Source organism: Pleurodeles waltl, chromosome 9 (assembly GCF_031143425.1).
Source record: "Pleurodeles waltl isolate 20211129_DDA chromosome 9, aPleWal1.hap1.20221129, whole genome shotgun sequence".
Taxonomy (NCBI): Eukaryota; Metazoa; Chordata; class Amphibia; order Caudata; family Salamandridae; genus Pleurodeles; species Pleurodeles waltl.
Window position 1 is genome coordinate 382,645,205 of NC_090448.1, and position 13,302 is coordinate 382,658,506.

The following is a 13,302-nucleotide window of genomic DNA, read 5'->3' on the forward strand; positions in this document are numbered from 1 at the left end:
TCTCTTTTCTCCCTCCTCATCACTCCTTATTTCTTCCCACTTAATTCTACAGTCTTCTCTTCCCCCTTTTATTTGCTTCCTTCTTATCCTTTATTTCTATCCCTCCTCCATCCCTCTACTTCTATTTTCTACGTTTATTCGTCTCTCTCCTTCTCCATTTCACCCTCAGCACCTGGCTAAATATCGTTTTCTCTCTATCAGGCTGCCTTCAGCACCACAGAGATGGCGCTATCCCTGAACCGCTACCTTTGCCTGGCAGTGCTGCCGCTGATCACTAAGTGTGCCCCCCTCTTCGCTGGTACTGAGCACCGAGCCATCATGATCGACTCCATGCTGCATACCATCTACCGTCTTTCCAGAGGTCGCTCCCTCACCAAGGCCCAGCGGGACGTTATTGAAGAGTGCCTCATGGCGTTATGCAGGTAGGAGGGCGTGGGTGTACCCTATGGATTTGTCCATGCAAGATCATCACACATCACTAGCACGTGGGCCGGTTTACGCAGGTGTTTGACAAGCCCATTTTCTGGTAGTGTGATGCAGCTGTGTTATAGGGAGCCACTCACTCCCTGCACGGTTGTTTCTGTTTGCTGAACTTGAGTTAGAAAAGGTTAACATTTCTAGATGAATACTGTTTGTCACAAGTGGCACCCGTTGGAAGCCACTTCCATATACATATATTCTCCCCTGGATCCTCTGGATCTTAAAAAGGGAAAATATCAGGGCGGAGGGGAGATGGGAGTAATAGATACATAGTATTTTTGTAATAATTTTCGTCTCTGTGGGGTTCACCTTCAAATTTGGACCGATGTGCTAGGTAAATGCATTATGATAAAATAATGCCTCAAAGGATAGCGGCAAGATAAGATCTATTGTTTGTCTGCAGACTGTGTGGCCAATACTGTGCACATTTAAAGATCAGTTTATTTTGATTAATCATGATATTAATTATACGAGTAAATATGGAAATAGTCACACAATTAAATCAAGTAATACTAATAGTATTTGTTTTAACTAAGGTACACTTGCAACAATCTGTTGAATCGCCCTAGACCACTATTTTTGTTTTTCGTCCCTCCATCATAACTCGCCCAACAGGAAGCACATCACAGCTGCCGACTTCCCTTCTGCTCTGTTTCTGTTTTTAGGCCGAGCGCGCAAGCGTTTTGACCTATTTATTGTAAGCATTATGGGCTTTTAACCACGCCCACCGCACGCCCATCACTTTTACTCGTTCATGGGCTTGCCTTTCAAAAATTATTTATCATCATTGGTAAATGCTTTACGTTTGTCCCTCCTTGGGGCGGTTTAGTTAGCCTTTCACACTGCCCCTGTTACATGGATAATTGCACCATTGCTAATATCAATGACTGCCAGTGAACTCCTTTTTCTTTTTGTGTCTCTTTTTCGCGCTCATGTTCATGGCGGCCATGGAGCTTTGAATCAGCTCACTTATGTCAACTGTTTTACTTTTCATTTTCAATTTATGAGGCAAGAAAAGCCCAGTTAGGAATTTACAAAGCTAACAGCCCTAACTCGAGCAAATGCAAGACCCATTGCATTGCAAATGCTTGTTTTTTCCCTCTTTTTTGTAGTATTTTCTGCATAGCTAACGCAAGGCATATCTTAAATGGACAAGAGTCGTGATGATGGCTAGAGATAGTGCAGCCTGTGCATTATTCAGTTAGTTGGAAAGTGTCCGCGCTCCTTGAGACATCCTTACATTGTGTGCACATAGTTTAAATGTAGGAAGAACTCTGATTGGATTCTCTGGCCTCGATACCACTTTCTGCTTGTCTATCTTCAGTGGTGTAAAGAAACTTGAGCCCCCCCCCCCCCCACACACACACCTTGCAAAATACATGAAGCTCCCCCACCTCATGCATCGCCGGCTTTAGTCCTGGTGGAACCTGCTGCGTTAGTCTTTTTTGGTGCCTCCCATGACCTTCTTCTCCACAAATTCCCTCTTTACCACTCTCCAACAACAGTGCCCCTCACCTCTCCACAGCCCCTCTCTTACACATTTCTTTTAATTGTTTGAAGCGATACTCATAGTTCACTCGCAGTTTTGTGATCTGCATGGTACACGTTCTTTGCAGCAGGCACATTATCCCTCTGCGCTACTTTATGATGAGTAAAAACCTCACCAGCAGTAACATTAATCACCAGAGTTATATTGACATTTTTATTGTTGCCTGAAAACTGCTGAATGTACAAGCAAGTTTAGTGCTTCTAAACTCATAAGTTATTTTTAAACACGGCGCCCAGCAAAGTCAGTGCATCAGTCGTACTGCCTCTAAAGCCGGCCTGCCTCCACGCTCCGGACCCAGTAGGGAGCCCTCAGGCCAGAGGCCCTTGCACAGTGCATTGGGGGCCCCTGGAGGTTATTCTCCCCCCGCACCCACCACATGGTCTGCATGGCTAGTGTAATGCCACTGATCTGTTTGTTAATGCCATTTTACACATTGGAAGTCGCTGAACTTCGATATATTTACCGACATAGCTCAACTGTCACCAAACCTTCCCCAGGAGAAATCTAATCTCAGTCGATTTGCCTTTAGATAATAGTTGTTAACACAGTTCTTTAACAAGGACACCAGAGTTCTCACAGCTTTAAGTGGGCCGGGTCTAAAAAGCACATACTGAAAGAGGTCACTATTGAACTCTCCATTTTTGCCCTCAAGGTGAAAAATAATCTTTTACTCAGCACCAGTACCACCCTGCGCCGCCTTTAATGTAACTTGAAAGAGACTGGTTATAGTTCTTTCACAGTCTCATCATTTCAGAACTGAAGCATTTTCAATATTTTATTCAATGGAACCATTGCTGTTGCATATTTATCATATGCAACTAACAACAATTGACAAGGCCAATAGTCCTGGCGTATTGTAGGTGGAATGTTACTTGTAATGTATATCTGAACGCAATGGCAGAAAGAAGCAGCAGAATATCAGTCGGGCGGCACGCTTTGCGAAGCACAGATTTTTAGCTTATGTGTTTTTAAACCATGTTCTTAATTACATCAGCCACGCCCCTTTAGAAGACCCTACAGTTGTTTTCATCCCACTTAGTGCCATGAGAGTTCTTTTCTCTAGCGGATATTTGTTCACTCCTCACGTTTCGACCTTCAAAATGTAGAGCGTTGTTTGGCAGGACTTCCCTGATAGACGTGCCTAACTTTGTGTAATATTTGACTTCTACAATGTGGCAAATCGTTGAGACGTGGCTGATCATCCTTGTTTCTTGCCTCAAAACTAAGTAGGCATCTTGCTAACAATGCTTCAGGGATATTTGGTGTCTGTAAGGAAATGCCTTCCTTGGCATGGTTACCCCCTGACTTTTTGCCTTTTGTTGATGCCAGTTATGATTAAACATGTGATGGGACCCTGCTAACCAGGCCCTAGCACCAGTGTTCTTTCCCTAAACTGTACCTTTGTTCCCACAATTGGCACAGCCCTGGCACACAAATAAGTCCCTTGTAAATGGTACCCCTGGTACCAAGGGCCCTTTGGCCAGGGAAGGTCTCTAAGGGCTTCAGCATGTCTTTTGCCACCCTGGGGACCCCTCACTCAGCACATGCACACTGCCTCACAGCTTGTGTATGCTGGTGGGGAGAAAATGACTAAGTCGACATGGCACTCCCCTCAGGGTGCCATTCTTACCTCTCACTGCCTGTGGCATAGGTAAGTCACACCTCTAGCGGGCCTCACAGCCCTAAGGCAGGGTGCACTATACCACAGGTTAGGGCATAAGTGCATGAGCACTATGCCCCTACAGTGTCTAAGCAACACCTTAGACATTGTAAGTGTAGGGTAGCCATAAAGAGTATATGGTCTGGGAGTCTGTCAATTACGAACTCTACAGTTCCATAATGGCTACACTGAAATCTGGGAAGTTTGGTATCAAACTTCTCAGCACAATAAATGCACACTGATGCCAGTAAATACACCCAGAGGGCATCTTAGAGATGCCCCCTGAATACCAGTCCGACTCCTAGTGCTAGGCTGACCAGTTTCTGCCAGTCTGCCAAAACCAGACACGTTTCTGGCCACATTGGGTGAGTGCCTTTGTCACTCTGTGGCCAGGAACAAAGCCTACCCTGGGTGGAGGTGCTTCTCACCTCCCTCTGCAGGAACTGTAACACCTGGCGGTGAGCCTCAAAGGCTTGTGCCTTTTGTTACAGCACCCCAGGACATCCCAGCTAGTGGAGATGCCCGCCCCTCCGGCCACTGCCCCCACTTTTGGTGGCAAGGGTGGAAGAGATAATGAGGAAAACAAGGAGGAGTCACCCACCAGTCAGGACCGCCCCTAAGGTGCCCTGAGCTGAGGTGACCCCTGCCTTTAGAAATCCTCCATCTTGAGTTTGGAGGATTCCCCCAATAGGAATAGGGATGTGCCCCCTTCCCCTCAGGGAGGAGGCACAAAGAAGGTGTAGCCACCCTCTAGGACAGTAGCCATAGGCTACTGCCCCCCAGACCTAAACACCCCCCTAAATTTAGTATTGAGGGGCATCCCTGAACCCAGGAAATCAGATTCCTGCAACCTACATCAAGAAGAAGGACTGCTGACCTGAAAGCCCCGCAGAGACTACGGAGACGACAACTGACTTGGCCCCAGCCCTACCGGCCTGTCTCCAGACTCAAAGAACCTGCACAGCGACGCATCTGACAGGGACCAGCGACCTCTGAGGACTCAGAGGACTGCCCTGAACCCGAATGACCAAGAAACTCCAGAGAACAGGGACACTGTTCACAAACTGCAACAACTTTGCAACTTTAACACAACTTTCAAAGAACTCTCTCTTCCCGTCGGAAGCGTGAGACTTCACACTCTGCACCCGACGGCCCCGGCTCGAGCTCCAGAGAACCAACACCGCAGTGAGGACTCTCAGGGGACCACAACGAAGTGGGTACCCTGAGACGACCCTCTGCACCCCTGCAGCAACTGTTGATTTTTGCACTGTGTCCACTTTTAAACTAGCTTTTTGCCTTTTTAACCTAAACTGTGTGTATTACTGTTTTAAATCAAAGTTCTATACTTACCTGTGTGAAGTACCTTGCATTTTATATACTTACTCAAATCTTGAACCTGGTGGTTCTAAAATAAATTGAGAATTTCTTTTTTTTTATATAAAAACTATTGGCCTGGAGTTAAGTCTTTAAGTGTGTGTTCCTCATTTTTTGCCTGTGTGTGTACAACAAATGCTTAACACTACCCTCTGGTAAGCGTTCTGCTCGACCACACTACCACAAAATAGAACATTAGTATTATCTAATTTTGCCACTATCAACCTCTCACTTTGAGATAGTTCATACAGAGCCAACTTTTTACAGCGTCCATATGTTCATTCTGTTTATCAAGCCTCTGAGAGAGCATCTAGTCTCTGATTTATGAATACGCTTTATTTAGGTCACCTTTCTTTCCCCCTTCACCTCCTTCTCTCTCCAACAATATTTGATTGCGCTTCCCCACTCTATTTCTTATTCATCGTTCTCTTTCTTCTTGACCACTATTTGATTTTTTTAATCCCTCTCTCATTTACCTTTTCTAACACCACTTTTCTCCTAAATTAAGGTACCTTCGTCCATCAATGTTGCAACATCTGCTCCGCAGGCTGGTGTTCGATGTTCCCATCCTGAACGAATATGCCAAAATGCCTCTAAAGGTAAGCCCAGATCCTCAAAGTTCTTTGTCCCACATACTGCTATAAAAATGGTCCCCAAACCTGGCCTGCAACCGCTCTGCAAATTCAGCAGCAGGACCCAGACACGCCTGTCAGCGCACCAGTCGTACCATGACTTGCACCAACCCTGATATTTAAGTATTGTAAATCAAAAAAAATTCTTAGCTGCTCTGCTGATATCCTCAGCACTGTCTGACATGCACCTCCCCTTGCTATTGTAGAACTGAGATTCTGTTGGGACGGGAATGCCCAATGCACGGTAAATGGGCTTTTACCCTTGACCCTGTGCCTGACTGCATGTGAATCTGGTATACTGACCTTTATTTTTTTTGGCCCCGGTGTTGAGCTAGTATGTGTGTCCATAGAGGCTTAGACATGTCCCTTTCAATGCATGGTTGTGCACCTGTTCTATGCAGCAGTCGAAGTGTGTTTGAAAAAATATGGGAACTGTGTTGCACGTAAAAGGGGAGGGGTGAGCGTGGGGGAAGGGTCAATGGTGGGAGTAAAAAAACAAAATATTCTATAAAATTTTTTGGTCTTCCTTCAGGTAACCACATACAAAATAATGCACATTAAAGGAAAACTAAATACAAGTTAAGTTAATCAGTGGGAAATGCACTATTGTACATTATATCTTATAGAGACTTCTAGGGCCAGATGTAGGTAGGCTTTTGCACCTCGCAAACGGCGAAAAACGCCGTTTGCGAGGTGCAAAAGCCCTCAAGCGATGCAGAAACACATTTTGCGAGTCGGAACCGACTCGCAAAATGTGTTTCCGACTCGCAAATAGGAAGGGGTGTTCCCTTCCTATTTGCGACTCGCACCGCGATTTAAGTTGATTTGTGACCGCGAAAGCGGTCGCAAATCAACTTGCAGTTACCATCCACTTGAAGTGGATGGTAACTCATTCGCAAAGGGGAAGGGGTCCCCACGGGACCCCCTCCCCTTTGTGAATGCTCACAAAATTATTTTTTCAGAGCAGGCAGTGGTCCTATGGACCACTGCCTACTCTGAAAAAAACCGAAACAAAAGGTTTCGGTATTTTTTTCTATTTGCAGCTCGTTTTCCTTTAAGGAAAACGGGCTGCAAAGAGAAAAAAAAAAACTGCTTTATTTAAAAGCAGTCACGGAGATGGTGGTCTGCTGTCTCCAGCAGGCCACCATCCCCGTGAGTGCCTAGACTCGCTATGGGGGCGCAAACTGCGACCCACCTCATAAATATTTATGAGGTGGGTCTTTGCGACCCCATAGCGAGTCGCAGAAGGTGTCTGAAACACCTTTCTGCATCGCGAATTGCGAGTTGCAATTTGCGAGTCCCTTTGACTCGCAAATTGCAACTTGTAATTTGTGTTCTACCTACATCTGGCCCCTAGTTCCTTACCTTTGAATTTCCCCAGACGTCAGACTGGATCCGGAGAGTTTTCTTCGAGCAGTACCTCTGCGTGCCATCAGGTGGCGTCGGTCAACTTCACAGGCGTCGTTGGCGTCGTGCTCGCCGTCATGATGTCGCAGTCGTATATAGGTGCCACCCCAGCATGCTGACATCATTTATTTTCTTTCCACGCCAGCCTACGCGCAGATCCGGAGAAGAACTACCTCAGTCATTTTTTGACTACAACGGTATTTTTGACGAGTTCGTGGATGCGTCGAGGGATGTCCTGCAAGACCGGATTCAAGCCCTGCGACTCCTGTAACCGAACTATGTCGGTGACGGATCCGCACTTCGTGTGCTTATGGTGTTTGGAGCGCAATCACAACCTGAAGTTGTGCTCTGAGTGTCAGGCCATGAACCCGAAGGCTTTGAGGGAGCGTTCCCTAAAGCGCATGGCAGCCCGAACACTTGACTCCACGGCGCTTCCGGTCCCGTCCGAGAGGAAGGCCTCGAGATCGGCTGTGCAGTCACCACCACTTTTCGTCCTCCAAGTCATAGGGACATTCTGGTCACAAAAGAAGAAATCGAAGAAAGACAATTGTTCTTCGACTTCACCCAGTCAATCGGATGATACGACGCAGGAAGAGCATTGGTGCTCTAGGCCTCCGTGAAAGGAGCCTTCTTCTGGGTCGGCTCAGCGATTCCATGACTTTCCGGGAGCTGGACCCACCCTCTCCCAACTCAAAGAGTTTTACGAGGCCATGTGTCTCATATTTGGGCTGTCCGACCCACCTTCAGAGCCTTCGGGCACTGGTGAGTCAGTTGGGGTCCCTTCGGTTTCAAAGCTGTCAGCTTCTGCCTCGGCTCCTGAGGGCCCCTCCGGATCCAAACGCTGAATCTGCCTGACGCCGGTTGTGCCACGGGGACCTTCCCTGGCGTCGGGTCAGACGTTGACGCTCCTGACGTCGGTTGGGCCCACAATCAACGTCGATCCCATACTCATACCCGACGACCCGGAGCCAGAACGACGTCGATCTACTCCAATTCCATTCTCTATGGTCTCTCCTGGGCCCAGTGTTGATCCAGACCCTTATTCTTCTGGGTATGGATACGGGGAGAGTATGGAGGCGTCGCTGGATCCTTTAGAATACCAGCTTGACCCACAAATGGACTGGGTGCAGGATTTCGGTGATGCCAGTGGACTACACACCTCCCCTGACATTGGTATGCTCTCTCCTCCTAGCGTGGCTACGGAGGAGGGTGCTTCTTACTCTATAGTGGTGAGAAGGGCGGCTGAGGTCATGGACCTCGAGCTTCCTTCTGTGAGGTTAGGCCTAACATCCTAACTGACGTGCTTCAACCAGGGTCTTCCTCTTCCATGCCCATTTTACCCTTCACTGAAGCACTGACAGACGTCCTTTTGGGTACTTGGTCCAGACCCAGCACAGGGGCTCCGGTGAATAGGACGATTGACCGCCGCCATCGGACTGCGCCTTCTGACCCAAAATTCCTGACCCAACACCCCACGCCTAAGAGCCTTGTCATACAGGCTTCTTCTTCATCTGGCGCGTTCCCTGCTTCACCCCCAGATAGAGAATCAAAAAGTCTGGATAATTTGGGAAAGACATTGTTTTCTTCCAACAGTCTATCGCTGTGGTCCGTGAACACCGCATGCCTTTTGGGCCGCTATTCCAATACTCTCTGGCATACGATCGCGCAAGCGCTGCCTGCAGTTCCGGAGGAGGCCTGGACTGTCCTGTCCCAAGCCGTAACAGATAGGAGGGATGCAGCTAAGTTCATGATTCGTTGTGGACTGGATACACCAACTCTCTGGGCAGATCAGTTCCATCAACGATGGCATTGAGACGCCACGCCTGGCTGAGAACGTCTGGCTTTTCGGGGGATGTCCAGCAATCCATGATGGACATGCCCTTTGATGGCACACGTCTCTTCGGAGACAAGATGGACTTGGCGCTCGAGCGCTTTAAGGATTCCCGAGCCACGGCCCAGTCCCTTGGCCAGACCCCAGCAGTCCGTCTTTCGTAGCTACGGAAGGGGCACCCAACCGTGTCCTTTTCTACCCAGCCACAGACCCGTGCGTGCTGTACAGCCCCTGCGCCGACGCGGGATCCCACGTTCCCGGGGATCAGGGAACCAGCGGGTCGCCCAGCCCACCCCGCCCCCTCCTCAGCCTCCAAGCCTTCCTAGTCTGCAGCTACATCAGGAGCCAGTAAGTGGTAGGATATGCCATCACCTGCCCTAATGGCAAGCCATTACCTCAGAAAGGTAGGAGGCGTGCCAGAGGCAAGCCCGTCCGCACCTGGACCGCACCCAGCGCCACCCCCCCGGTCCGCACGCCCCCACACACCCAGCCTTTGCTACTCGGCCAGCGAACTCCTCGCCCTCAACCCTGGCTCCTCCACAGAATGCTTCCAGGACACCCCGAAGCACACCAAAGGACCTTTTTCCTGCCGCACCTGCAACTTCACCTGCAACAGAACAACGAAGCCAGCAACAACCAACACAAACCACCTGCACTGCATCCTCCTCAACACACACTCCGCACGAAAGCATGCCATTGAGCTCTGGGACCTGCTCGACACCGCCGCCCCAGACGTAGCCTTCCTAACCGAAACCTGGTGGAACGACTCCTCAGCCCCAGACATCGCCATCGCCATCCCTGATGGCTACAAGATCACCAGAAGAGATCGCACCAACGGAATCGGCGGAGGAATAGCCATCGTCCACAAATCTACCCTCAAGATCCACACCCACACGGACGACACCCTCAAGACAGCCGAACACCTCCACTTCCAGATTCACACGGACCCCAACACTACCCTCAGAGGAACCCTCATGTACCGTCCTCCAGGACCAAGAGCCCCCTTCAGCGACACCATCTCCGACCTCGCAAGCACCCACGCCCTCGCCTCTTCAGACTACATCCTCCTGGGAGACCTTAACTTCCACCTGGAGAACAACAATGACGTCACCACCGCATCACTGACCACCAACCTCTCCAACCTCGGACTCCGTCAACTGGTCAACACACCCACCCACATCGCCGGCCACACCCTTGACCCACTCTTCACTGCAAGCAACCACATCTCATTCAGCCACACCTCCGAACTCCACTGGACCGACCACCACTGCGTCCACTTCACGTTCAAGAAAAACACCGAACACCACCGCACCCCTCTACCGCCTTACCGCCGCTGGGGAAAAGTCACCGAAGATCAACTAGCCAGCACCCTCGCCAAAAACCCACCACCCGACCCCATCGACCCGGACTCCGCCGCGATCAACCTCCAACAATGGATCCTCAACTGCACCAACATCCTAGCACCACCCAAGAGACCCACCGTCAACCAAGAAAAGAAAAAAACAGCCTGGTTCACTGATGAACTGACCACCTCCAAACGCACCTGCCTGAAACTCAAGAAAAAATGGATCCTCGAGCGCACACCCGACAACCTTGCTACCCTCAAGGAAGCCAACCGTGAACACCACCAACGGATCCGACTCGCCAAACGCTCCCACTTCACAGAACGCCTTAACAACAACGCTCACGACTGCAAGGAACTCTTCTGCATCGTGAAGGAACTCTCCAACCCCAACGCCAACGTCAACGACATCCCTCCATCCCAGAAACTCTGCGACGACCTCTCCACCTTCTTCTACCAGAAAATCGCAGCCATCCACGACAGCTTCAACACCACACCTCCGCCAGACCCCACCCCCAACAACTCCTCCCACACCGACCGCATCACCACCTGGACCCAAGTAGATGACGCCAAAACCCTAAAGACCATGAACTCCATCCACTCAGGATCTCCCTTTGACCCCTGCCCACATCACGTTTTCAACAAAGCCGGCGTCACCATCGCCCTTAAACTCCGCAAGATCATCAACCTTTTCTTCAACACCACTACCTTCCCGGACAGCTGGAAGCACGCAGAAATCCAACCCCTCCTCAAGAAACCTAAGGCTGACCTCAACGTCCTCAAAAACTTCCGTCCGATCTCCCTCCTCCCTTTCCCAGCGAAAGTCATCGAGAAGATCGTCAACGCACAGCTCTCCCACTACCTCGAAGACAACTCCATCCTAGACCCTTCCCAATCCGGTTTCAGACGCAACCACAGCACAGAGACTGCACTCCTCGCCGCCACAGATGACATCAGACAACAAATGGACAACGGCGAAACCTCAGCCCGCATCCTCCTAGACCTCTCCGCTGCCTTCGACACGGTCTGCCACCGCACCCTACTAAATCACCTCCACGAAGCCGGTATCCAAGACAAAGCCCTCAACTGGATCTCCTCTTTTCTCTCCGACAGAACCCAGAGAGTCCGACTCTCACCCTACCGCTCCGAAGCCACCAACCTCATCTGCGGCGTCCCCCAAGGCTCCTCACTAAGCCCAACGCTGTTCAACATCTACATGGCCCCCCTTGCACAACTGGCCCGCCAGCACAACCTCAGCATCCACTCCTACGCCAACGACACCCAGCTCGTCCTCTCCCTGACCAAAGATCCTCTCACCGCCAAAGCCAATCTCCACGAGGGACTGAAATCCATTGCCGAATGGATGAGCAACAGCCGCCTGAAACTTAACTCCGACAAGACAGAAGTCCTCATCCTCGGTCGCACCCCCTCGGCCTGGAACGACTCTTGGTGGCCCACCGCCCTGGGCCCCCCACCCACCCCAGCCAGCCAGGCACGAAACCTCGGCTTCATCCTCGACTCCGCTCTCACCATGTCCAAACAGGTCAACGCTGTCTCCTCTTCTTGTTTTAACACCCTCCGCATGCTCCGCAGGATCTTCAAGTGGATTCCAACAGGAATCAGAAAGATGATGGCCCAAGGCCTCGTCAGTAGCAGACTCGACTACGGCAACGCACTCTACACAGGCATCCCAACAAAAGACATCAAACGACTTCAACGCATCCAGAACGCATCCGCCCGCCTGATCCTCGACATACCCCGCCGATGTCACATCTCCCACCACCTGAAGGACCTCCACTGGCTCCCCGTGGACAAGAGGATCACCTTTAAACTCCTCACCCACGCACACAAGGCACTACACGACACCGGACCGACCTACCTGAACACCAGACTCAACTTCTACGTTCCCTCACGCCAACTACGCTCTACCAACCTTGCCCTCGCCATCGTCCCCCGAATCCAGCGCAAGACCTCTGGCGGCAGATCCTTCTCCTACCTCGCCGCCAAGACCTGGAACTCACTCCCGACCTCACTACGCCAGACCCAGGACCTCCTCACGTTCAGGAGACTCCTCAAGACATGGCTCTTTGTACGATAGCAGCTACCCCCCCCCCCCCAAGCACCTCGAAACCCTAACGGGTACATAGCGCGCTTTATAAATTTCATGATTGATTGATTGATTGAAAGGTGGGTACTCCACATTGTCCGAAGGGGCTTCTCCCTCCCCTTCGAGACATATCCTCCAGCCATGCCACCTCCATACAGTCAGATATCAGGGGATCATATGGTGCTTCTCCACGAGGAAGTCCACGCCCTTTTGGCCAGAGGAGCTATAGAGAGGGTTCCTTTGCCAGAAGTAGGTCGTGGTTGCTATTCCCGCTACTTTCTGGTTCTGAAAAAGGACAAAGGTCTTTGACCTATATTAGATCTTCGGTCCCTCAATCTGTTCCTAAAAAGGAGAAGTTCAGAATGTTGACATTGGCTCAGGTCCTATCTGCCCTGAATCCCGGAGACTGGATGGTAGATGGACTTGCAAGATGCATACTTCCACATTCACGTCTTGCCGGCCCACTGGCATTACCTATGATTTGTGGTAGGTCACGAGCCCTTTGGGTTTACCGTGCTCCCCTTTGGCCTTACCAGTGCCCCTCGGGTGTTCACAAAAGTGATGGTAGTGGTGGCAGCTCACCTGAGCAGGTTGGGGGGTCCAGTCTTCCCCTACCGTGACGATTGGCTGTTGAAAGCAAACTCGCCCCAGACAGTTGTCTCTGACCTCCAGACTACGGTGAACCCTTTGCATTCGCTGGGGTTCACTATCAACGTGCCGTAGTCACCCCTGACTCGTTCTCAGATGCTCCCTTTCATCAAAGCTGTTCTGGATACAGTGCAGTTTCGGGCATATCCTCCCGAAAAGCGAGTCCAGGATATTTGGGCTACAATACCAATGTTTCAGCCTCTATCCTGGATTTCTGTGAGAATGACTCTGAGGCTGCTGGGCCTCATTGCCTCCTGCATCCTGCTGGTTCA

At 50.4% G+C, this 13,302-nt stretch overlaps 1 protein-coding gene across 8 annotated transcripts in view; it reads left to right on the forward strand.

The window, feature by feature from the left end:
• RYR1 (ryanodine receptor 1) overlaps positions 1–13,302 on the forward strand; it is a 1,068,376-nt gene that overhangs the window by 542,079 nt on the left and 512,995 nt on the right. For all 8 annotated transcript variants that reach the window (XM_069206982.1, XM_069206985.1, XM_069206986.1 and 5 more), the window contains exons 48-49: positions 202–422; positions 5,572–5,662. In XM_069206982.1, the coding sequence (XP_069063083.1) occupies positions 202–422; positions 5,572–5,662 (312 nt within the window). The remainder of the gene's footprint in view (positions 1–201; positions 423–5,571; positions 5,663–13,302) is intronic.